The sequence below is a fragment of the Exophiala spinifera genome (assembly GCF_000836115.1).
Source record: "Exophiala spinifera strain CBS 89968 unplaced genomic scaffold supercont1.8, whole genome shotgun sequence".
Taxonomy (NCBI): Eukaryota; Fungi; Ascomycota; class Eurotiomycetes; order Chaetothyriales; family Herpotrichiellaceae; genus Exophiala; species Exophiala spinifera.
The window spans coordinates 275,103-299,366 of record NW_015622520.1 but is presented as its reverse complement, the minus strand read 5'-3'; the positions used below and the strand labels follow the sequence as shown (position 1 = coordinate 299,366).

Sequence of the window (24,264 nt, the reverse complement as noted above, 5' to 3'; positions counted from 1 at the left end):
TTCCCACATTCACATCTTGCTGCGGTAGCCGAGGCTTATTCTATATCGAGTACTCACGGGGTATCGCTCTCCGAACATTCTGTATGAACATCATCCGTGTGAGGAGAACAACACCTACAGGTACGCTGGGCCACTACATGTATGCCTCAGGTAGGTCTCGCAGGGCAGCTGTTATCCGACAGTTCGGCAACACTTCGCATATCACGAGCACCTTTTCCTCTTCACTCCACCAGGTGGGATTGAACTCCATCCAGGTTTGTACTTGTACGGAGTGAACAAACGATCCCCATTCCTACATCTCTCCTCCTGGTGTGTCTATAATTCGCACAGGGGGGATATCGCGCACCCGCTCACTCACCCACTAACTCTACTCACCCGTGCCTGACTGAGCCTACCACCTCCCCCGTCAAACTAGGTATACGGAAAGGAGTACGACTGCTATCTGCCATAAGTAGGGTTAGACCCGGTCAAGGAGTTTTGTCTTTCAAGTCTGGAACGCTCCGCTTCCCTCCAAGGAGTTTCAATCACATTCACCTTCATCAACATCAATATCAACATCACCATGGAATACCACTTCCCCAAACCACCACGTGGACTCAAAGGCAAAGTCGCCATCGTCACCGGCGCCGGCGCAGCAGGAGACGGGATCGGCAACGGCCGTGCCGCGGCCATCTTGATGGCTGACGACGGATGCGCCGTGGTCTGCGTCGACCTAGACATTGCCCTTGCCCAGCGCACCGTGGAGATGATCGAGGCCGAGGCCGTGGGACGGGGACGAGGAGAAGAAACAGGACGACCGCCACGCGCCACGGCCCTCGCCGCCGACGTATCCATCGAATCCGACTGCAAACGCATTGTCGACACCACGCTCTCGACCTACGGGCGCGTCGACATCCTCGTCAACAGCGTCGGCATAGGCGGAACACCAGGCACAGCCGAGACGGTCGACATGGCCTCGTGGACCAAGAGCATGGAGATCAACGTGTCCAGCATGGTGATGATGGCCAAGTACGCCATCCCTGCCATGGCGCGCAATGACGACGACCACCACCCTTCGGAATCTTCTCCTTCGGGGATGACGGGTTCCAGGCCCGGGTACGGGTACAAGGGCAGCATCGTCAACATGGCCAGCGTCGCCGGCATCAGAGGCGGCACTCCGCACCTGCTGTACCCGACGAGCAAGGGCGCCGTGGTCAACATGACGCGCGCCATGGCCGCCCACCACGCCGCCCAGGGCATCCGCGTCAACTGCGTCTGTCCCGGCATGGTCTACACGCCCATGATGTACGAGCGCGGCATGACCGACGAGGCCAGGGAGGCCAGGAAGAACAGGAGTCTGCTCAAGACCGAGGGCAACGGCTGGGACGTCGGTTGTGCAGTGAGGTTCCTTGCAGGTCCCGACTCGAGATGGATGACCGGAGTGATTTTGCCCGTCGACGCTGGCGCCACTTGTGCCGTCGGGACCGATCTTCCTTCGACTGCCAGTGTTAATGGGTAAATTTTTGCTTTTCTCACCGTCCTCACTGCTCTCACTACTCCGGATCGATGATTCGTCCATGATCCGTGCACAAATACAAACAAGTGCACCAAGTGGACGCGGATATGCTAGGCAAGGCGGAGCCAAAACATAACAGTCTGGCACAATAAAATAACCAAAGATTGCAGAGAGCCGTAGCACCCTCCATATGGCCAAACGCGACAGTCATCATTATCAACAACACATCCGCGTCCAGTTCCTCAAATGCCTACTTGTCTATATCCCCTCGCTCTGCCCGTGTTACGTCGTCTCCTCCTCAAATAGAACCGGAATTTGAACCGACGTTATACTGTATACATTTATCTTTTCCATGTCAATGATGGGCCCCCTACATCAAATCACATGCATCACATGACTTATTCACAAACTACTTCATATCACATCACATTCCGGCCTCTCGTCGTCTAGACTGATGAGACCTACCAATTTCCTTCTTACGCTCCTTCTTCCTATCGCTCTTTCTCTTCTTGTCTCGTGCAGCCTTCTCGGGTTCAGCTACCCGCTCAATCCTTCTCTTTGTCCTTCGTTCCTCTCTCCTCTTGCGCATGGTCCGGCTGACCTCGGTCAGTGTCTTTACATATTCACTGTCCCCGAGTTTGTTCTGGACCTTCTCCATCACTTCGTGAGCCAACTCGATAAGGTTTTGATAGGTGGATGAAAATGACGGGTCGGCAGACCGGGGCTGAATCGTGCTGGGATCGGTCAAGTGCTGAAGAGGGACTAGAATGCTGTGTGCTTGCAAACTCAGCTTGGCGGTCGACAAGGCTGGTATCAACGAAGAGAGAAGAAGCAGACTTGATTTCTTGGGAAGGAACGCTGCCGAAGTGAAAGAAGTCGACTCGATCCTCAAGATACGCGTCACTTGATCCAAAAGGTATTGAAGCCCTGGAATCTTTTTCGTCCGGGTCGGTCGTTCGTCCTCAGATTCGGCACCGTTTTCCATGTCGTCATCGTCGTCACCCACAGACTTGTCGGCAACCTCCATGGTCAAGTCATTGACATTCATGCATTGCCCGAGAAACAGGAGAATCTGTACCACTTGAGTGCTGACATCTTCGTTTCCCTCGGTACGTCGGAGGATTCTGACACTGGCCTTCAGAATTTCGAGGAACCTGTCTCGATCGAGGCGTAGACCGTGATCACATGTCAGCGGAAGTTTCGAATGATCAGCTTCAAGACAATGTCGGAAAAATTCACAAATCAACCCAGCCGAAGTGCTTTGGACCCAAGCATGTGGGTGACTTAGCGACTTCCATACAGGCACCCAAAGTTTTGTTTGCCTCTGGTTGAGGACCACCTCTGGGCGGGATTCAACCAGCTTCGACAACAGCAGAAGAGCCTGGAATAATGACTCCCAGTCTTCGCCGTCGTTCTCTGCTGTAGAGTGTTGTAGTGATGTAGCTAGGTTGTCGCGCAGACCTGTGACATCGGCTTCATCCAGCCCGACATCGGAACTTAGAAGAATATTATAGGCTTGCATGCTAACTTTCTGCAGAGCAATATTGTCATCCTGCTCGATCCAAGCACGTAAAGGTCCGAGAAGTTCTCGCAAATGAGCGCTGTCAGCTGAACGGAACATCTGTCCGAGCAAAGCACCTGCAAGATCCCGACAACCTTTATTCTCGTCATTGGCCATCCGGAGCAACACAGGAATGAAGAATGTGGAGTTCAGATCCTGCGCAGCTTCTCCCTTTGTCTTTGCGATGAGAGTGTTAATGGCCTCCAGGACAGACTGCCTACCCTCAGGGTATTCGTACTCCAAATTCTTCATCAAAAACTTCTGCTGCTTCGACCATCGCGAGGAGCTCTGAGGATACTCAATCAAAAAGTGAACGTAGACACCCCTCGCTACGTCGCGGGCCCCTTTACCTTGATTGGTGACCATCATGATGCCAATCTTATCGACCACATCGTAGATCTCGGGGATTTGAATCTTCCGAGCCATCACCGCTCTAATAAAGTTGAATGTTACGCCTTGTCGATCTGGTTCTTCAATATCGGGGGTGATTCTCTGAAGGAGTTCGGCAATGTCAAGATCTCGAACTTTGACCTGCTTTCGTTCACGAAGCACGGTAGCAACAAGCTTTAGGGCAGCTTGAGCGGCTTCCTCGTTGGTGTTTGTGGAATTCTTGACGACTCTGACGGCCTCCATCACGTACAAGGGGCCATTCTGGTCAAGTTCCTGCATCGGCAACTTAATGATGGTAGACAGCAATCGCATGGCAGAGATCTTGACATCTTCCTGTGCTTCGATCAGAGCATCACCAATGACAGGAAGGAAGCCGTGGACGTTTTCAACGGTCAGCACTTCGTCATGCTTCTGGAGAACAGATCGAACAAGATCTAGAGCAAATCGCGCCATCTTGTACAGTAATGATGAAGTCTGGCTGGTGACCGTCTTATGCGCCGAAGTCATCTTGATGAGATACCTCTGTCGGCTTTTTTCTTCCACGGTTGGCTGTCGAACCTTGACGCTCTCCTTCTCTTTGTAGATGGCTTGAATAAGTTGATATGCAAACACCAACAGATCCCGCTTGCTGGCCCCGGGGTTTTGTGAAACACCTGCTCCGACTCTCCGTAGAAGTTCATCAACTTGCCTCACTTGCTTTGTCGTCAGAGATCCTACCAACAGAGTCTGAATTGGTGATACCAGACTTGACAGCGAATGTACACTGATTGACTTGGCCAACAATTCCATCGAATCATAGCTTTTGTTGCTTTTCACCTCCTTCATGCTGCTCACATAGTCTTGATTGTCTTTCTCTTGACCCACTGTGCCAAAGGTATCATCCATTATCACTGCGACCAGATCTTGGACACAGTAGTCTAGGTCTCCGAGCTGCACGTTTGGTGTAAGAGTCACGAGAATGGCATGGAGAGTAAATGACAAAACATGAAGCTGGTAACCTCGAGTCAATGCCGTACGAAGCTCCTTCAAGACAAATTGTAGACTTGACGGTCCCAGAAGCATAACAATCTGGCACAACGTATTGCGTGCGATGTCTCTCGATTCTTGTGTACGACTTCTCAATATGTGTGCGATATCCAGGATGATGGGTGCAGCCAGGATCTGGACTTCCTCTTCCGGCAGCATCGTAATCAACTTGATGGTAGTGACCGCGACTGGAATACGGAAACTGATTTCGGCTTCATCTTTGTAATGCACAAGTTCGGCGAATTTAGGAATGAAGTGTTTCCGTAATTCATTCTCAATCGTCTGGCTAGGAGGAAGTGATGGAGCCAAGTAAGGAGTAGCAAGCGTTTTGTCATCCGACCTGTGGTTCCTTGCTGCGGACAACGCATCTGCCGCATGGCTGAGAAGTCGGCTTGCAAATTTTTCGTTACTGTCGGTTGCAGTGATGTCGCTTTTGTATTTGTGCAACAAGGCCTTGAAATGCTTCCAATCAACCCACTGGAGCAAAGTACCCATTGCAGCTATACTCTGACCTTTGATGCTTTGGGCGGATTCGTCACTTCCGGAATCGTAGACGAACATCTCAAGTAACGGAATGAAGACATCAGCGATATTGCGCGCACTGATAGCTCCTTTCTCAACCTCAGAAAGAAGTCGTCTAATAGCTCGTAGTCGGCGATGCTGTTGAATGTGAAGGATGTTGGAGAAAAATGACGCTTCTTCATCATTTCCAACCAGCAAGGGCTTCAAATTCTCAAGATCTGGTTCTCCTTGTGCATGTTGAACCAGTACGCCATATAGGGAAACAAAGTCGGCTCGAACCAGTTCTGATTCAGATCGAACTCCCTTTTTCACCGATGGGAGGACGACATTTGTGACTAGCTTTGTCATTTCTGTTCTCTGGCTTCCACAAGCTTTGATTATCAGCTGCTTTAGGCAACTCAAGGCATTAGACCGGATTGAAAACTCATCGATGGTCCTGATGAAGAAGAGAAGGTTGTGAATGATCGGAAGCCAGCACTTTGGGCGATTCTCCTCCGCCTCGAGCTCATTGATCGTTTGGAAAGCCTCGAGTCGCTTATCGAAGTCAATCTCTTCAAGACGGTTGGTTGACACTGCATTCAAATCCCGAGACAGCTGTGCTGAGAGCACAAGGTCTGGATCAAGTTTGGACAACCTGTCCATGACTTGACATAGAATCTGGCGATTTGCCTCATCCTTGAAGTAATTGAAAAGAGAGGATACCAGGTCAAGAACATTGGAAGCAAATTCCTCGTCTTGGAAGGCATCTATCGTCTCGAGGAAAGATTTGATCGACTTTAGGAGCTGACTTTTGACGTTTGGGGGTAGACGACGTGCAGAATCCTTCAACAAAGCCGTTAGCAGGCGAAGCGTGGCTTGCTTCGACTCCGGGGAGTGGGCAAATGGAGCGATCTTAGGAAGGACCGAAGTGATGGCGAGAAGGATCTCCTTCGGCGGCGTATTCTCCAAGAGACACACCAATGCTGTCAAAAGTCCATCCGCTTCCACTTCGAGGATTTCGGAAGCTTGATTCGGCAATGCTGCTTCATCCTCAGTGATAGCCGCCCATGGCAGAACTATGTTTTCTAGGATGAAAACTTTAACCTCGTTTTGTGTGGCTGGGGAGGAAAGTGTCTTCCATAGAACGCTTGGAACATTCCTATCATATTGTCGAAGGAAGCTGACCATTTCCGGAGACTGGGACCATGCAGCAAACAATCGTAGTAAACCTGAGATTCCCTGGCTCGTTTCTGACGCAAAAATTCCAAGACGAGGAGTGACAGCATGGGCGAAGAGACTTGGGAGATATTGGGACCACGGAATGTCGGGACAATCTCGAGAAAGAAGTACCAAGGATTGAAACCCTACCCGCCTGATATTTCTCGAAAGGGCTGAGGATGCAGCTGTAGCTTTGGCTAGGGTCGAGGCCCTAATAACACAGAACACAACTGCGTCCACCACCTGTCGACCGTAAGGGGCAAATCGGCTTTGCAGAGTTTCCAACATGGACAGAAGTAGTCGCAGAAAACCGTATTGTTGGTCTTCCGGAAGCAGAATTTCTTCGTAAAGACTGTCAGGCCGATCAGGGAGTATCTTCACATCTCTCAATCTGCCCAGGGCAATATCCAGAAACATTGCGACTTCAGACTCTTGCATACGAAATAGTACGCGGATGATAGATTTTCTTCTCGCTTCTTGTGAGCCTACGGTGCCAGCCCTCCCAACAATGACGCCGAATATCAGCCGCAGAAGCACTGGAAGGATGACAGCACGATCCTCAGACTTAACAGCGCTTTCTTCTTCTGAGGCATCTAACAAGGTACCCAACTCAGTAGTAGTTGATTTGTCTTCAGCAACTTGATATAAAATTGTCTCATACCGAGTCAAGGAAGGTTGCCTCCACGTTAAAATTGCTTGAAGTGCCAGCTTCCTTACGTCGAGGTTGCCATTGCCGAGAAGTTCGAGCAATTTTTCGTGGACTTCTGACGACCTGAACAATACCTTGGGATTCACAAACTTGCTGAACAGCGCCAACAGAGCTTTGCGATCAGAAAGAGACCACTCGCTATCGTCCACATCTGGACCAAGCGTGTTCGATGAGGTCGACGTATCCGAGCCTGACTTCTGTTGAGCCTGCTCACGAGTCATTGGAGCAGATAGGAACACTGGTACCAGTAAACGTGATCGGCGTTCCGCAGATGCAGATATCGATGACAGGATCTGGAGCGCCAAAGCTCGTCCATTTTCGGGACTTCTCGTATGGTCGATGCTGTGCTCTGCTTCAACCAGCTTGATGAATCGGTCTTTTGAATAGGAAAAATCTTCGAGGGCTTTCTGGCATCGCGCCTCCAAGCTCGACAGATCTGCAGACTCAAACATGGAATAATTTGGTTTCGACTGCGAGTAAACATTGCGCTGGACAAGCGAAAGATGGGCAGGCGACTGAAGCCATTGAATGGCAACATTGACCACGGCTTCTTCCACAGGGCTGACCTCAACAATTTGCGCCAAAACGGAACAGACTTCCTGTCTCGTCTGGTCATGATAAGTCGACACAAGTCCAAGGCAGAAATACGGTATCATGTTTTCTAGGGGAGAACCGGGTGTAAGCTTCTTCTGACGTTGAGGAAGTCGACGGAGGAACATTGCTATCTTGCGAGCTTCGGAGGGCACGTAGGGAGTTTGAAGGATATCCTGCATTAAATCCACCGTTTCTGAGAGCCAGTCATCGGTTCCTGTATCCTTGATGTGCGAGAGCAAAGATAGTGTTCCGATCTTGAGATTTTTTGAAGAACTTAGCAGGTTCTCGAGTAGCACATAACGTATGCTGTCGAAGTTTACCTCGCGATGATGGTCCTTCATATTCACGTCTTCGAACAGTTGGCTCGTAGCAGCCACAAAAGCAGGCAGGCGAAAATACTCCGGTGAAGTTGTCTGTAGAAGCGAGAATAGGTCGTTTTTCCGGCTGTCGTCGTTCGATACAAGGTCGATATAGGTCTTCAATCCGGAACCAAGAATGACTCTGCGGCGAAGATCAAGGGCACTACTATGATCCTGTAGCGCTTGGGCAATAGCTTTCTGATAGCCATTGGATAATGCTTGAACTTGATGGTGCTCTCGGAGAGATCGGGCGTTGCGCAAAGAGTAGATCTGTCCCACGAAATGCTCCACCTCCGTATCATTGCCTAGACTGCTGCCCGCGCAGAATGAATGAATGAGCGCATCCACCAAACCAGAAGGATAGTCGACAGCTGCAGAGCCAGCTGTACGATGGAAAATGACTTCACCATGGCTTAGGTTCTGTAGTAGGTAGTATGTTCCCATTCGATCATCAGACCAGCGAGTGATAAGGTATTGCTGAAGACGCGGGAGCACTAGATCCTGGAATCGATCGGTCCCAAGTTCTGCGCAAACTGTACAAAACGCGAAGAACTGAGCAGGAACGAGACGATTTTCCAGAAGCGCCAAGATTGTCAGGGAGTGAGGGAGTAATTGATCCATGGGAGCGAACGTGAGGACTTCAGCGGAGACCGAGAGCACTGTCTGAGCGGTATGAAGTCGAAGGTTTGAGTCTCCCTCGGCGTAACTGGAATCGTCAAGCAGCTGCATCGCGGCCTCAAAGATGCGGAAGTACACTTGAACCACGTCCTTCCAGGAAGAGATCCTAGTGCCTTTTCTAGTGCCCAGAATGACTGTGAGCAGTCTCAACCCAAATAAAATCTGAGCAGGCTCTGAGGACGCCGCGCATTGTCGTACCGTGTCTAGGATGACGTCCACGACTGGAGAAAACCCAGCACTGTCGGTGTCGTGTATGAGAGCAACAAGAACGCCTTCGACGATCGACCGGGTCTCTTGTTCCTGACACAAGGGCCTGGACACTGCTATCAAACACTGTAGAAGTGATTCGGCGCTGGAGTGCAAAGTCCCATCAATCCCTTTTGCGCTTTCGGCACAAAGGCTCATGACACCAATCTGGTACGAAACGGGAGTTACAGGGCCGGTGTTGTTTCGATCCAAGAGATGTCGTAGAGCCAAGGTTAGAGGCGACTTTTTCTTTGGGTACATGACCGCGGCCTTCCTCAAGAGAAACGCAAGAGATTCAGCACTGAAGCGAACAATGTAGTCCTTCTTTGATGACAGATACGGAATCATGATGTCGAGCAGAGGTCGGAGGTCCTGAACCAGTAGCCTTGAAAGATATTTGAACATCCAGGCCAGGCACGTAAAGCACCATTCGATCACGTCGGCACTGTCGTGGGAAGCAGCAACTTGGGCGACCAAGATAACCATTCTTGAGAAATAGTGTTCAAATCTTTGCCCGAGATCATGTGCAAGATGTGCAGCGAGACTCAACAGGGGCTCCAGTGCTAAAGCATCCTTCTTCTCAATGTGTTGCAGGAGTAATTCGAAGATTTTGTCTGCGTGGTGCAACAACTGAGGAAGATTTTCGCTGAGAGGGCTCGCCTTGTTGAGGAAACTCGTGAATGTGTGCGACAGATTTAATTCTGCCCATTCTTCTAGAGCGGATCGGAAGTAGCTCTGAGTCAGGTCCGTTTCATCGTTTGTAGGCCTTCTTCTTTCCACCTTATGGACTGGGTCAATCTTCAGTCTCGAGATGCGCCTCGTGAAGGGTTCGTATCGGTGTAGGTTTGTCAAGTCGGTGGGTTTCTTCGTTTTCCGAGGCTTACGAGCACTCGACCCAGGCGATATGGGTGCCATACCGGTATGTGTCACCGACGACATAACGTTGTCATCATGTATGCGGACAGCCAGAGTTGAGTTGGGCCGTCGTGCAATATGCAAAACGTCGGCAGACCAAAAGTCGAGAAAATTATGTTGGAGGCAACTTCGAGAATGGAAATTTCCCCGCACATGATTTGCGGATAGACATTCACTGGTTCGCCGTACATGGCTTACTGCGGAGTGGTTTGGACGAGATGAAATTTTGCAGTACGGGGAGATTTTGTATGGACCGGTAGAATCAGTACCAACTCTGAACAGGATCAAGTTCTCTGGGCTCCTTGTTTTGCTGCCTCACTCTCAAATCAGGCACTCTTTTATCACGCTTACTTTCGGTTCAACCGCGCCGAAGCCAATGCGATTATCTTTGATATAAAGCTAACTACCGTCAATGTTTTATAGCAAGTCTATGCTGCGCCAAATGTCTACATCAGTCTGAATCGATCGGAAAAGTCTTCACTATGGGTTCAGCAAAGATGTAAGCTCTCATTTATTTTCTGGTGTTCACGTTTCTAACGAGATCCACTAGTCTTGTGGTTGGCAGCGTGAGTGGGCAGCTGAAAAAGGCGTTCGACAAGATCTCGAAGCTGCAAACCAAGCAGAATTTCAGTCTTGCACTTATCATTGGTGATTTGTTTTCAGGAAGCGATGGCGAAGACCGAGCCGAGGACTTGCGAGCATTACTCTCCGGCCAACTCAATGTTCCTTTACCGACCTATTTCACCATGGGCAACTCGGCTTTTCCAGAGGCAGTCAGAGAGAAGCTAGAAGCGGACGAAGATCTGTGTTCGAATCTGTTTTACCTCGGCCGCAAAGGCACCATGACCACCGCTGAGGGAATCAAGATTGTCGCGTTAGGCGGTAGAGCCTTACAAAATGAATCAGCTACTTCCCACAAGCCTGGGAAGTGTGATCCGCTGTACATCGAGAACGATGCAAGGGGGCTTCACGGGGCGCATTCCGCTCACATTCTGGTTACTAATCAGTGGCCGGCGGACATCACGAATGGTTCAAGAGTCGAATGCCCTGCAACACTTGACAAGGAGTCGGGTTCGAGATCGATCTCGAATCTCTGTCAAGTCTTGAAGCCATGGTATCACTTCTCGAGCAGTCCAGAAGCCGTGTATGAGCGGGAGCCCTTTAAACACGTCATAGACTACAGCTCTCTAGAGGAAGCACCAGTCACTAGATTCAAGAGCCTTCCCAGCGTCTCTGCACCAACCAAAGAATGGATGACGGCATTCTCGCTGGACACTTCTCGCCCACCACCAACCTTAGAGCCTCCCCTCGAGTCACCCTTCACAAGGTCATCACCTCCACGAAAGCGCCAGATCATGGACGACTCCGAATCCTACAACAGATACTCTGCCAAAGGATATGAAGGCCGGCAGTCAAAACGTTCTCGGCGGGATCGCGCAAAGGATCCAAATGACTGTTTCATGTGTCTAAACAAAGCCGGCGCAAAGACTCATCTAGTTGTTTCCCTGGCTGATGAAAGCATGGTAACTGCGTCACGGGGACCTCTCCCATTGCCATCAACATTTCCCCAGCTCTCGTTCTCTGGTCACGTCATGATCATCCCCTACTATCATGCTGCCGATGAAATGGCCCAGGGCAAGAGAATACCAGCCGAGTTATCGACCGAATTTGCAGAGATGAACAAATTCCGCACAGCTCTGTCGGAGATGATTGGATCGAAGAGTCAAGGACAACTTGGTGCCGTCTGTTGGGAAGTCAATCGGACCGGAATTCGTCACCACCATTGGCAACTCATGGCTTGCCAGGCCGAGCCAATCAAGAAAGGCTTGGTTGATGCTGCTTTCAAAGTCTCCGCTGAAAAACACGAATATCCTACTTTCCAACCGTGCGAGCCTGACGGTCAGCTTCCAGTCCGGTCTGATTTTTTTCGGGTCTGGACTTGGGTAACTGATCCAGTTCAGATGGCTGATCACACCAATGGTAATAGTGACAAAGTGATTGGTGTCTCCAAATCGATGTACTTCCCCCTCCCGTCCGACCAAAAGTTTAATATCTGGTTCGGCAGGGAGGTCATGGCGGGACTATTGAAGCTCGAGAACCGAGTGAACTGGATGGACGCTCTGCTACGGAAGGAAGGTAGTGAGCAAGCGGCAGAAGAAGAGGATGCCCAAGGTTTGCGGGAAGACTTTGAGGAGTTTGACTTTGCTATGAAGTGATGCTCCGGCTACTCTTGTCGTATTCAAAGCAGGTAGTGGCGTCAAGAAGACGGAAATCAGGCTGAGGATACATTTCTTACAAAATGGCCCGATGAAGAAGTATGTTTAGCTTTTGGTGGACACTGCAAACTTTACCGAGAAAAGATGCCAGCTGCGAACATGGTCGAAGGCGACAGATGAGAATCTGGCCGTGGCAGATACATACGTGAGGTCCAATTAAATCTGACCACGAATGATCGAGCTTAGCAGTGAGCAAGAGACCTCAGATGGAGTTCGACATGCAGAATCCGATGCCTAACCTGGCCACGAGGACCACTGAAAAGCCACCTATGTGGCACCTCAATGCAAACACACCTGGTAAAGAAGCTTGAACAGGGGCTCTGAAGAGATGATCTCGAGAGCAGAACACTTCTCAGCTTCTTGCACTGGCAAATGAGGGTAGAGACGATGGTTGGTTTATAGGTAGTCCGTGCAGTGCCATTTGCTCGTCTGGTTCCTCATGCATGCCGACTTCACGAGGTACCACTCGTGTTCTCAAGTAAGACGGCAATCCAAGCAGAGGACATTGACCTTGAGACAGCTGTTTGGCCACCGGCGTCACTCAGCACTCGCAGGTACGAAGGGGGTGATTTGCAGTTATTGCGCAGATCGCCTCACATTGGAGAATCGATTCAAACCCATCTAGTCGTTGTTATCGCTTGTGGATGCTCAGTGGTTCTCTTGCGAGAAAGCTCACACTGAGCCTCTTCATGTCCTTTCTTGGGAGCTCCCAGCTTGAACAAAACACAGGACCTCCGCCACAGAAGCGCAGCGCGCCTGTTGTGCCATCTGCCTTGCATCGAGCTGTTCATCCAGCTCACTCACCACAAGCGTTTAGCAATTGCGAAAGCAGCCAGAAGCCACCAACCCATAGAAATCGTAGGCTATCAGCACTGGAAACGGCGCTGCCGAAACGCTGTCCGTTGTCAAGACCGAGTGAGTGAATAGGATCATGTTGAAGTAGTCATCATGTCGATGCTCCTCTCCTCTCGTAATTGACATCGCCTGGTCAGTTCAACTCCAGGGCTTGTTATTTTTGGTCACGGTCGACCTGGACAGATGCTATGAAAACGCGTTCTGGCCTATCGACGTTAAAACTCAAAGCGCTTGAGCGCGAGCCACAAACCCCTGAAAATTGACGCTACCACCAACGCTTACGACGCCACCCGAGTTCACGCATGTCACGACCGCTTTTTGGGGTCAGCCAATGGTCTCGAAACAGCAGTCCTTTGCGTGGTCCTCCTCGGGGCATCGTGAGAGGCTGAGAGCAGAAACACGAGCTTGCTATCTCCTCCATGGAGAATTCTACTTGTGCCCAACCATCTATGGATGCTGTAAAGGCTCGCGGTGATGAAGCCGAGCACCATTACGGTTGAAGCTATGACAATCCAGCACCGACCAGCCCAATTTCACTGACTGCGAAGAAGAGACCGCCCGTTTGCGCTGCTCAGACCATCCTGAAGGATTAGGGTTATCCTGACTTGGCTGTCACTGATTCTCCGCCGTCTCTGCGCGAGCTCTCCCTGAACAAAGAATACGTCGATAATGTACTACCCAGCAACACATAGCAGTTGTCGACTATCGCAACTGTTGCGAGTTCAAGTTCGCGATTCTCTTGCAAGAGACGATGATCCGTCGCGGTGAATCTGCACGCATCTCATCGTTGCTAACAGTCCAGTCCCCCTTTTGGGCGCCACCAGCATTGACATCTGTCATACTGCGGTTCGTCCACCCGCGAACGCGCGGTTGGGGATCGCGCTTTTCTCGTTTGGATAAGGGGCATGTCTTTGACGGTAACCCGGGGAGTTGTAGAGCAAGTCATGCCGTGGTCGAAGACATTCAAAACTATTCGCGATGCCTCTCTTGTTGTCGCGGCCGCCAGCCTCCCCAAGTCCACGCAGGTCCGGCCCTTGAGGAAGAATATTTTTCTCTGTCATTCTTTTCCATTTCTTGTCTCTCGTTTAGGTGTCCTGGGTAGACATCTCAAAAGTAACCCGACCATTCTTTTCTCCAAGCATTCTTACATTTAGTACTTTCGAGTCAACAGAGAGTGCAATATGCGGATCTTAGGGGTGTCGGGGTTCCTAGCCCTGGGATTGAGCGCAAATGCATTAGCAGAGAACTGGAACGACTGGACATCACCATGTACAACTTCTACGGCGATGACTACATCTTCTTCACGCACTGTCGACCCTATCAGCCAATCGGCCACCAAGACTTTTCACGTCGAAAAAGTCTCACCTGCGACGGCCACAGTCACAAAAACAGAAACCACAACTGTATGGAAAGCGACCACGACCGTATACCATTCGACTATCTTCATTGGTCCCGGCTTCTGTGCCACGACTACTGTCACGGTTGATGGCTCCGGGAGACCATTCCCTCCTCTTAATCCTGCCTCGACGCAGGCAGCGTCTCAAACAGGTTCATATGCAGTTGACCCCGTGGCGGGCTCACCAGCAACCTCCACTTTCGTTGTCGATCCTGTGAACACCGACGCCGGTTCCCAAGGGCCAGTTACGCGCACCTATACTAGCATTGTCGAGACCACCATTGGAACTGATGGCGAAGTATTCACCTGGACAGGAGAACCGCCCTCGTCCATCGCCACACAAGCAGCACCGACCTACACGAACTTTCCCAACGGCTCCTGGCCGGAACCTGGCTCACCAGCTTCCAACGTTTCCGCCCCTAACGGCCCAATCACGGGAGGATCTCAATGCAACACTGCAGCCGACCGAAGCGTATGGTGCAACGGCCTGAGCATCAACGACGACACGTCGGTCAAGGACGTTTCGACCGGCAATACGTGCTCCTATGATTTTACCATCACAAATACAACAATAGACTTTGACGGAAGCGGTCCCAAACTGGCATTCGCAATCAACGGTCAAGTCCCTGGACCTCTGATCGAATGTAACTGGGGCGACCTCCTCGTGGTGACGGTGCACAACCAACTTACCGCCAACTCGACGTCTATCCACTGGCATGGCCTCTGGCAACGCGGCACCAACGACCAAGATGGTGTTCCGGGTATCACCGAGTGTGGCCTGGCTCCCGGCACCTCGCGCACGTACACGATGCAACTGAACCAATATGGCACCGGGTAAGTTCAAAAAAATGGATCTGTAGTTCTCGCCATGTCGGACTTTGGCTAACCTATGTGGCAGCTGGTACCACGCTCACACAATGACCCAATACGCTGATGGGATTCGGGGACCTATGGTAATCCACGGTCCTGCCACGTCAAACTACGACATAGACATGGGTACCGTCATGATTGACGATACTTTCGCCGACACTGCGGCGCAACAGAACGAACGGAACAGTCACATTGGACCATCTGGGTAGGGTTCCCTCGTCGAGATCGACGTGGTGTATCTGCTGTATTGTATCTAACAAATGCTCTAGAACCCAAAACTACCTCCTCAACGGCAAAAACACGATGCCCGACTTGTCTGCTGGCCAACACGCGCTCTGGAAAGTCCAATCTGGCAAGAAGCACCTCTTCCGACTCATCAACTCTGCCGCACAAAATGTATGGTCCGTACACTTCGACGACCACACAATGACCGTCATTGCGATCGACTATGTGCCCATCGTGCCCTACGAGACTGAGTGGCTCAACATCGGCATCGGCCAACGGTACGATGTGATCGTGGAAATGAACCAGCCCAAAGCAGGCTACTTCCTCCGCGCCGTCACTCAGACTGGATGCCCCAGCAGCTCCGTCAACACGGGGCTCGGCGCCGCCAACGGAATCCTCTTGTACGACGACGTCGACCCGATCCTGCCCACGTCCACGTATGGCGACAAGACACTCGCCGACTTTGCCTCCTGCCTCGACGAGCCCATCGCGTCTTTGGTCCCCTTTGTCAAGAAATCCGCCGGCTCCTCCAGCGCCTTTGCAGCCTCGGTCTCGACTCTTCCCGCCGGCAACGTCGCCCGAATTGCCGCGAGCGACGGAGGCAGCGTGTTCCGATGGTACATCAACAGCAACGCCATTCACGTAAACTACAGCCAGCCCACGCTTGAGACGCTCTACGAGAACGGCTACGGCGTCGGCGGCAACGGCAGCAGTAGCAACACGAACGCCACCACTGCCACCACGAACGGCACTTCGTCTTCGGTCAGTCCGTCCGACCTGATCTCCAACTCGATCACCCTCACGGCCAAGAACACATGGGTGTACTTTGTCATCCAGAACCAGTTCTTCGCCGCGCACCCGATGCACTTGCACGGCCACGACTTCTCGATCCTGGGCCAGGGCTCGACCGCGTGGACGGCTGACCTCGCCTCGACGCTGAACTTTGACAACCCTCCCCGCCGCGACACCGCCATGCTGATCGGGTCCGAAGGCCCCACCAAGGCGTCCGGATACACCGTCATCGGATTCGAAACCGACAACCCCGGGGCGTGGCTCATGCACTGCCACATCGTGTGGCACGTCGACGGCGGTCTCGCGCTGCAGTGGATCGAGCGGCCCGACGACATCAAGCCGTACGCCGCGTCCGACGAATTCCAGAGCGAATGCGACAGCCTGACCGACTGGCAGCGCTCGAACCCGCTGGGCATCCCTTCGTCGTGGCAGTCCGGTCTGAGGAAGCGCGTGTACCTCGACGACGCCGCCGGCGGTGTGGTCCGTCGGCGATCGGAATCTTCGCCGCGCGACTTCCTGGCGTCCAGCTTTAGGCGGAGGATAGGCGACGGCTTCAAACTTCGCCACGGACATGGCGGTCTGTGATCGATCGCGACTTTTGTGTTTTTGTTTACGGGAATTCCAAGGTGTTATTATTATTGTTGTTATGAGGGTGGCGGCACGCAGCATCTTGCCACGGTTCGGTTCCTTTGGGGGGTTTTTTTGAGCGTCTCAAGTTTGGTTTCATTGAGTATCAAATACGACTGGGCATTATGGTCATGAGTGACCACGGAAGGTGTGATGTACAAGATGATGGGGTACCGGAAAAATGATTGTGAATATGAAAATTGACAATCCCAGATCTATAGTGAATATGAATTGACACTAGGAGATCCTTCCCAAAATTAGCCATCTTCCGACCTATCATTCTTCATTTAAGCTGATGTCTCGACTCCCACGGCACGTAGGTACTTGGTTTCAGCGGTAACGACGTACTTGAAGCGAATTCCCCTTAATGCCCATGACGGCGGAAGCTGGCACGCAAATCTATTGACGGTGTCTCCAACGAATCGTGGCCGGATGCACGGGTCGTGAAAACATGGACTTTTTAGATGACAAGTCAGTACAAAAGAAAGAATGAGGCGTCACACACACCACAGAGGAAAGGCCCCCTAAGTCAACGGGGCAGAAGTTCTGCAGAATACGAGAGCATGGAAAAGTCAAAAGTGATGTACTCACGGAGTAATCGGTCGCTGGGACGGGCGCTTTGGGATCAACTTGTTCCCATTGCAACAATTGCACCAGCGTCACTAGGATGGCTCCTAATTGAGCGTACGCAAAGGTTTCGCCTACGCAACGATGTCGCCCGGCTCCGAAAGGAAGGTAAGGGCTATGTGCAGCTTTGGACGAGACGGCGCCGTAGCCGTAGTCGACGGTGTCGTTCAAACCGTCTTGATCGTCGCCTTGTCGGTCGATTTCCAGAGACTTGTCCCACCGATGAGGATCCCAGGCCATGGCGTTGGGGAAGAATTCGTCGCATCGTGACGGGACTCCCGGGGCCGCGAGAAGGATGTGGCCCGCTGGAACGACCACGTCTGTGTCGGGAATCTGCATCGGCTGCTTTACCTTTCGCATGATCGAGTGGATGGGGCTGTGCAGGCGCAGTGTCTCCTTGATGACGTTATTGTGAAGCGTGAGCTGCTGTAACGCTTCGTAGGTCAGTTCTTCCTCACCCATGACATTGAGTTGCTCCTGGTACAGCTCTTCGATCAGATGCGGACGGTGGGCCAGGTGCAGCATGACCCAGGTTCCAGAAGCCTACAGTGCACAATGCGCAGAGCATTAGTATCACCGAACCTACTCCCAAGATCCCTGAGAGGGCATCACGGTGCCTTACCGCGGTATTGTGTTGTCCCCCCATCAACAACGCTATCATGAGATTTGCCATCTCTTCGTCCGAAATCAAGGTACCGTCCTTGTAGCGAGCGCCCAGCAGCGCCCATAGCATGTCATGACTGTCGGTCTTGTTACCTTCCAATCTACGTTTCTTGATGATGTCCATGTACAGCCCGGCCATGACTTTCTGGGCATGATCTCTGCGTCGGTTGATTGGGATTGGCAGCCATGGAAACATGAAGTTTATCGGTGCAAATCCGTCATCCAAATGCCGATAATATGTTGCAAACTGTGAATCGAAAGAGTCTCTGACTTCTTTGCCTTGCAAGGAACCAGCAGCAGTGTAGAGGGAGATCTCCGAGAAAACCGAAGAAATGTCACAGATGCCTTCCTTCTCGCGGAATATGGCATTGGTCTTGACGAAGTGTCGGACCTCTTTGACAAACTCCGGCACATACGCTCGTAGATTCCGACTTGTGAAACCTTCCTTCAGAAGCTATAGGTCGAAAGTCAGCACCAACACACTGACAGAAGTGGACTGCATACACGCTTCTGGTCCATGAAGCGAGCATTATCTACGTCGTAGACAACTCCTCGGCCAAAGACGGGCACTGTTAAGGGACCATAAACTTCCTGGGGTCGGTCAGCGCATCTGGCCCAACGGACTCCTGACTCGTAACGGCACAAACCTCGGCATTGAGGTCTTTGAGCTTGCCATTGAGAATGAAGTTGTTGCCCTTAGCTCCCAAGAAAACCGTGACTTTCATCCCCAGAAGTCCAAACGTGAAAAAGTCACCATACTGCAGAAATATCAGCACATAGGTCAAACGGTCAGAGGGTACCTAGCGACCTTTTCTCGGCACTTGAAGAAAAAGCCGTACGGGTTTTTGCCATAGTCAATAGTGCTACCGAGCCATGGAAGCCAGTGCCAGACCACTGGTGGTCTGTGACTGTTTCGGTGCAGAAGTTGCCTCAGTATGGTGGTCAAGACCGCAACTGAAATCAGCGAGACCAATGTGGTCGCCAGGCGAGTGAAGGCCCCTGTCATCTGCAGGGCTGGTAAGGTCGGTAGCAGTGAGAATTGCTCCTGGGACCAGGCCTCTAAAGGTCTGTGAGAATGGGATTTGTTCCTTGACGATGGATTGGCAGGGTTGATACAGGGGCCGCTGGGAGATGATAGACGTACCTTGAGGTCGGCTATTGTGCAGCCAACATGACGGTCACGCTGAGATCTAGCGTTGGTCAGCAGCACCAGCCCTGGGGTGAGACTTGTCACCGTCACCTGTTGTGATCCTCCCGCGAGCACATAATCGACGGTTTATCACACCGCATCGATGGTGTCGTTCTGGGGGATCAGGTGACCCCGCGACGCGTTTCGCTGGGCGCGCATTTGGCACGCGTTGAGTCTCTGAATATCCGCACGGAGACTCCGCCTGCGGTAATCGAGGCATCAGGACTCGGTTCCTTTTCCGTACCGCCATATAACTCAACCCTTGTCCACACAGGAAAACTCTGAGGCTCCTACTACTCCCAGTATGAGCTATGTCCAAAGAACCATGGGCCATCACCAGCACGAAGCGGAAGGCCCAGTCGGCCACTCCAGCACCACGAAAGCGCCCCCGATGCCATGACGTCGAGAGCAAAGACGACAAGCATACAATTAACCAGCAGACACTTACGCAAGTCCAGTGGGTGACTCCGGTCCCAACGAGTTTCGAGCGTAGTGACTCACTTGAAGATATACCACAACCGCGTACCGCACGCTCAAGGAAGCTCAAAAAGCGCAATTCAACATTGACGCAGATGGACTTTTTCAGCTTCCCACCTCCCGACCATGATGATCTTGACGACGATATGATGCTCCCAACCCAACAACAGCAGTCGAATCTTCCACAATTAGATGGCTCGTACGAGAGCCCGAGACGCCCTAGAAAGCGCAAGTCAATCCAGCACGCTACTGCGCGACCAGCGAAACGGAAGAGTGCCACAACGACACTGAACAGCCAAGAGTATCTCCCTAGGAGGAAGGGGGGCAACAAGTCGGGAGTGGAAACTGAACAATCTGTGACACCGAGACGAGTTTCGAGCAGGATTGCATCCAGGCAAGCACTATCATCAGATGCGGCTGAAAATCTACGGTATTTCCAGCAAGCCCTGGGTATCCCAGAAGCATCCCGCCGGGATCGTGGTCTTCCGAGATCACCAGCACCACTAGAGATAAAGGACTCCGTTGATGAAGGCGAAGAGATTGTGTTCAATGACAGCAGAGCTCATCAAAGTATGCCATTGCGGACGCCCGAGAAGTCTAGAATGGTCATTCTATCAAGCCAGTCGCCAGAGAGTTTACCGCCGAGTACGCGAAGGAGCAAGGCAAATACATTCAAGGCAAACATCGTCTCACTGCGAACACCACTGGCAGAGCGTTCGGTGAACTACTCGCTGTCTCCATCCAAGGGTACAACGAGAAAGTTACGTGGCGCCGCCAAACGCTCGCCAGGCAAGGGCAAAGTCGTGGTTCTCAAGCTGCCCAAGCGCAAGCCATTTCAACCAAGGACTCGGACGGATAATCACGAGGCTGGCTTATGGTCCATTCCATCTTCGTCGCCCCAGCTGAGACAGCTACAAGTCGATGAGCCACAATCTGAGCAAACAATCTTGTCGCATGCATCAGGGGTTGATAAACCGGACATAGAGCCAGAAATCCCAGGCACAAGCCAAGGACAGGCACTATTGTCGAGCCCGCTAGCTGTGCTCACACAGGACAGTTTACCGGATCTTGCTGACATCGTGGGGAGTAGAGGAGGTGCTGTAGACGAAGCAAAGGGAAACACCTCGCGGGAGCTAGACCTAGAGGACGAAGAATCGCCCGTTCTGGTACGAGACTTTGCAGTTGCTCCGATGACGACGGGTCTAGAAGTCTCCAGATCACACACCGCCATAAACAAGGGCTTTCATGATGAGGTGCCACTTGACGGAGGAGCCGATGGGTTGGAAGGAGATCTCGACGTGGACGAAGTTGATTTTGGCTCACCGATTGCCAATGATACCCAGTTCAACTTTAGACTCGAGAACCGCATTTCTTCCCCTTCCCAGCCGTCCCCGGCCCCTGGAGGAAATGTAGGGACGAACGCAGCTACACCACGCGTTCCTTCACCTACACCCCACGGTCATTCAAGGAGGCCATCCACGATTGGTCAATCCCTAGATGAAGAGATACCCCCTCAAACACCTCTCCCCCGTCCCAGATTAGTGGAGTCGCCATGCAAATGGACTCCAACCGTTCAAGGCTGCGAGGCGGAAGACCCTAAGGAAGTCGCGCTGCCGACGCCAGCTCTTATGCATCATTCGAGTACTGTCGTCTCAATCACCAAGGTGCCGTTGAATGATACTTTACAGCAGTCATCCTCATCTTCTCCTCCCCTGTTCAGAAGAGCCACTACGCAGAAGTCGATTCACCCCGCGTCAATACCACATCCTTCTCAAATCTCAACTCAAGAAGCCACACAAGCGTCCCCGATCATGTCATCATATCCGCAAAGGCATGACGCAGAAATCACGCAGCGACCAGATCAAATTACGATTAAGGACTCCAGTTCCATTCGAGTTCCTCTCAGCCAGTTGCCTCAATATACCGGAAACAGCCAGTCCCAGTACAATGCCAGGTCAGGTATCGATGAAGTTTTGGACTCGGAGGATGAGGGCGATCTTGATTTGGACCCGTCTTCACTGCCTTCTCCCCCGAGAAAGACTCCGAGCAACGATCGAGAATTGATCCCTCCAAGAGGAAGCATCGATACCATCAAAGAAGAAGATGACCACTACCGTGACGACTCGCAGAATGTGTCACAATTACAAACCCATGGCGAGGCAGACACAACTCCCATCCGCTCTTCACAGGCGATTTCGATCTCATCGTCGCCAAGCCCAGCTCCATTACAGCGGGAATACTCGCCGATCCCGGGTTTTAACAACGAGACCCAGTCGAACTTTACACAGAACGGTCATGTCACAGCGGCGTACATCCACCGACAGCGCGAGGCCGGTAACATTCCGAAGTGGTATGTTCCTCAACCCTACCAAGTTCCGGGCTACACCAGGAGGAACTAAGGAGTCAAGTAGCAGCGATGTGTGGGAGGACGCCGTGGGTCGAGAGGAGTTGGGAAAGGAGCTGGCGGTGGTCGTTGTAGAGAAATCCACTCGCGGGAAGCGGAACAATTAGGGAGAGAAACAAGTAGGTTTCGGTTATAACGACCACGGATGAGCAATGACAAAAACCAATATTACTACTCCAGGTATCATTCATTCGATCCAGCATTGGCATTGTGATTGTAAGATTCTCCCCTGAATACATTCAAGGTTACAAGGATACCTAAGAGGAAGCGTGCGTAGCAGGGCTAACGAACCATTTCTGAGATTCCGGGTCTATCAACTTCTAAACAGGCGCAGTGCTTCGACCTCGGCGCCGTTCTCGTCGTCACTTGCTTGGTCTGCCCCGTCTTCCGCCGCCGCCGCCGCAGCAGCCTCGTCCAGAGCCCCCCTGTTCCCGAACAGGCTGGCAAAGAACTCTCTCCTCGCGGCGTCTTCCCACGTGCTGCGATCCTCCGGGGCCATGAAGTTCTCCAGCTTCTCGTGCACCGTGTACCGCACTTTGCGGCCCTTGGAGGCCTTCGTGTCGACGACCTTGTTCTTGTCCTTGGATTTCAGTCTCGCGGGCACCACGAACGGCTCCGGACCCGCGGCAGCAGCAGCCGTGGTGCCGTTCGCGCCCCGCGACGTGATCAGATCGCGCAGGAGGGCCTGGTAGAAGGCGCCGTCGTCAAAGGTGCCCGGCGCGGGTGTGGACGAGGCCACCAGCTTCGGCGCTTCAGACGTGAGGTACGTATCCAGCACGCTTGTGAAGCGCGAGGCCGAGGAGGAGGAGTGAGACGCCTGCTGACGCGACGGGTCGAGGAGTTTCGAGCGCAACGACGACGCCGCCGCCGCCGTGGTGTCGATCGCCGGTTGGGTTTTGGCGTGCCATTTGTCCAGGGTGCTTCGCCGGAGCGGCTGGGCCGCGGATTCGAGGGACTGCGCGTGAGTCCACAGGTCGGAGAGGGCCGTGGACCGGGTCGCTGTGAGTGGCCTCTTGCGCGATTGCGGTGGTGTGGAAGAGGCCGAGGTCGCGGCGGCTGTGATGGTGGTGGTTGTGTCTTGCGCAGAGAGTAGAGTGCAGCGGATCGAGTCGATGGTGGACCAGAGTGCCAGAGCGGCGTCTTCGGCCTTTCTGGCGGCGTCTTTGACTTGGTCCTCCGAGAGGACCGTGTCGTCGAGAAGGCCGAGGTCGTTGACTGCCGTGACGCCCTTCTGCAGCTTGATACGGGCGTCCAGGAGTCGGTCGAATGTCTGTCGCTGTTTCTTGACCGCGTGGCCCTTTTTCACGTCTGCGTTGGCACCGGCGGACAGGGCCGATGCCAGGCCTGCGGTAGTAGAAGAGAGGACGTCCCGCAGCGCTTTCCGGTCAGGATTTCGCGGAGCGTCATCCTCCTCCTCCTCCTCCTCCTCCTCCTCCTCCTCCTCTTCCTCGGACGACATTGACGACGGAGACGAGGCATCGTCGCCGTCGTCGTCGTCGTCGTCGTCGCTGTCCATGTCAAGGTCCGACTCTTGTTCCGATTGTTCTCCTGACTGGTCATGGTCCGAGTCGTCATCTTCTTCCCCTGATACGTCGTCTTCTGACGTCGCCTCTATGCGGTTCTGCTTGCTGCCTCGAAATGTAAAGTTTTTAAACCGCTCAACGTCACTTTCACCCAGGGCTTCATCACTGTCGATCTCGGAGTCTTCTTCGACGTCGGAACCTAGATGTCCATCGGCAGGGATGTCTGATGCGTCGTCTTCGCTGAGGTCTCCGTCTGGCCTCGCAAAGGGATCTTCGTCGTCGTCGTCGTCGTCGTCCTCACCGTCGGGCGCAAATGGATCGTGATCGTCGTCGTCGTCGTCTTCTAGGTCCTTGCGGCTTACCGCCACGCCGCCATATTTTGATCCCAGGCTGACCTGCTCTGGTTTGCGCAGTTTACTCTTGCCAACGGCCTCGTAATGCTCTCGACCATTAACCTCCTCCGCCGACTCTTCGGCGGCGTCGGAGTCGTCTTCGTCTGCGCGGCGAAAGGCATCGTCTTCGGGATCAAAGTCTGGTCGTACGTTTAGCCAGCGTCAACCCCGGGGGTAAATTCAAACCTACCTCTTCTTCTGGTCGGTTCCAGGTCCTTGGCGCGCTGCTTGAGGCTCACCATCTTGAATTGTCGTC

At 52.6% G+C, this 24,264-nt stretch overlaps 7 protein-coding genes across 7 annotated transcripts; 4 read left to right on the top strand and 3 right to left on the bottom strand.

The window, feature by feature from the left end:
• Positions 1 to 562: 562 nt before the first annotated feature.
• PV08_10125 (uncharacterized protein) lies at positions 563 to 1,498 on the top strand (the record flags this gene model as incomplete). The annotated part of the gene is made up of 1 exon (XM_016384440.1): positions 563 to 1,498. The coding sequence occupies one exon, from the start codon at positions 563 to 565 to the stop codon at positions 1,496 to 1,498; it is 936 nt and encodes a 311-aa protein (XP_016231042.1).
• Positions 1,499 to 1,919: 421 nt separating this feature from the next.
• PV08_10124 (uncharacterized protein) lies at positions 1,920 to 9,692 on the bottom strand (the record flags this gene model as incomplete). Its single annotated transcript, XM_016384439.1, has 1 exon — positions 1,920 to 9,692. The coding sequence occupies one exon, from the start codon at positions 9,690 to 9,692 to the stop codon at positions 1,920 to 1,922; it is 7,773 nt and encodes a 2,590-aa protein (XP_016231041.1).
• Positions 9,693 to 10,174: 482 nt separating this feature from the next.
• Positions 10,175 to 11,908, top strand: PV08_10123 (uncharacterized protein; the record flags this gene model as incomplete). The annotated part of the gene is made up of 2 exons (XM_016384438.1): positions 10,175 to 10,191; positions 10,243 to 11,908. The coding sequence occupies 2 exons, from the start codon at positions 10,175 to 10,177 to the stop codon at positions 11,906 to 11,908; spliced, it is 1,683 nt and encodes a 560-aa protein (XP_016231040.1).
• A 2,096-nt stretch (positions 11,909 to 14,004) lies between these two features.
• Positions 14,005 to 16,691, top strand: PV08_10122 (uncharacterized protein; the record flags this gene model as incomplete). The annotated part of the gene is made up of 3 exons (XM_016384437.1): positions 14,005 to 15,053; positions 15,118 to 15,294; positions 15,359 to 16,691. The coding sequence occupies 3 exons, from the start codon at positions 14,005 to 14,007 to the stop codon at positions 16,689 to 16,691; spliced, it is 2,559 nt and encodes an 852-aa protein (XP_016231039.1).
• Positions 16,692 to 17,132: 441 nt separating this feature from the next.
• PV08_10121 (uncharacterized protein) lies at positions 17,133 to 19,029 on the bottom strand (the record flags this gene model as incomplete). Its single annotated transcript, XM_016384436.1, has 6 exons — positions 17,133 to 17,189; positions 17,325 to 17,903; positions 17,983 to 18,477; positions 18,528 to 18,614; positions 18,671 to 18,781; positions 18,832 to 19,029. 6 exons carry the CDS (start codon positions 19,027 to 19,029, stop codon positions 17,133 to 17,135), a joined length of 1,527 nt encoding a protein of 508 aa, XP_016231038.1.
• Positions 19,030 to 19,523: 494 nt separating this feature from the next.
• Positions 19,524 to 22,088, top strand: PV08_10120 (uncharacterized protein; the record flags this gene model as incomplete). The annotated part of the gene is made up of 1 exon (XM_016384435.1): positions 19,524 to 22,088. One exon carries the CDS (start codon positions 19,524 to 19,526, stop codon positions 22,086 to 22,088), a length of 2,565 nt encoding a protein of 854 aa, XP_016231037.1.
• A 318-nt stretch (positions 22,089 to 22,406) lies between these two features.
• Positions 22,407 to 24,250, bottom strand: PV08_10119 (uncharacterized protein; the record flags this gene model as incomplete). Its single annotated transcript, XM_016384434.1, has 2 exons — positions 22,407 to 24,148; positions 24,199 to 24,250. 2 exons carry the CDS (start codon positions 24,248 to 24,250, stop codon positions 22,407 to 22,409), a joined length of 1,794 nt encoding a protein of 597 aa, XP_016231036.1.
• Between the last annotated feature and the right edge of the window lie 14 nt (positions 24,251 to 24,264).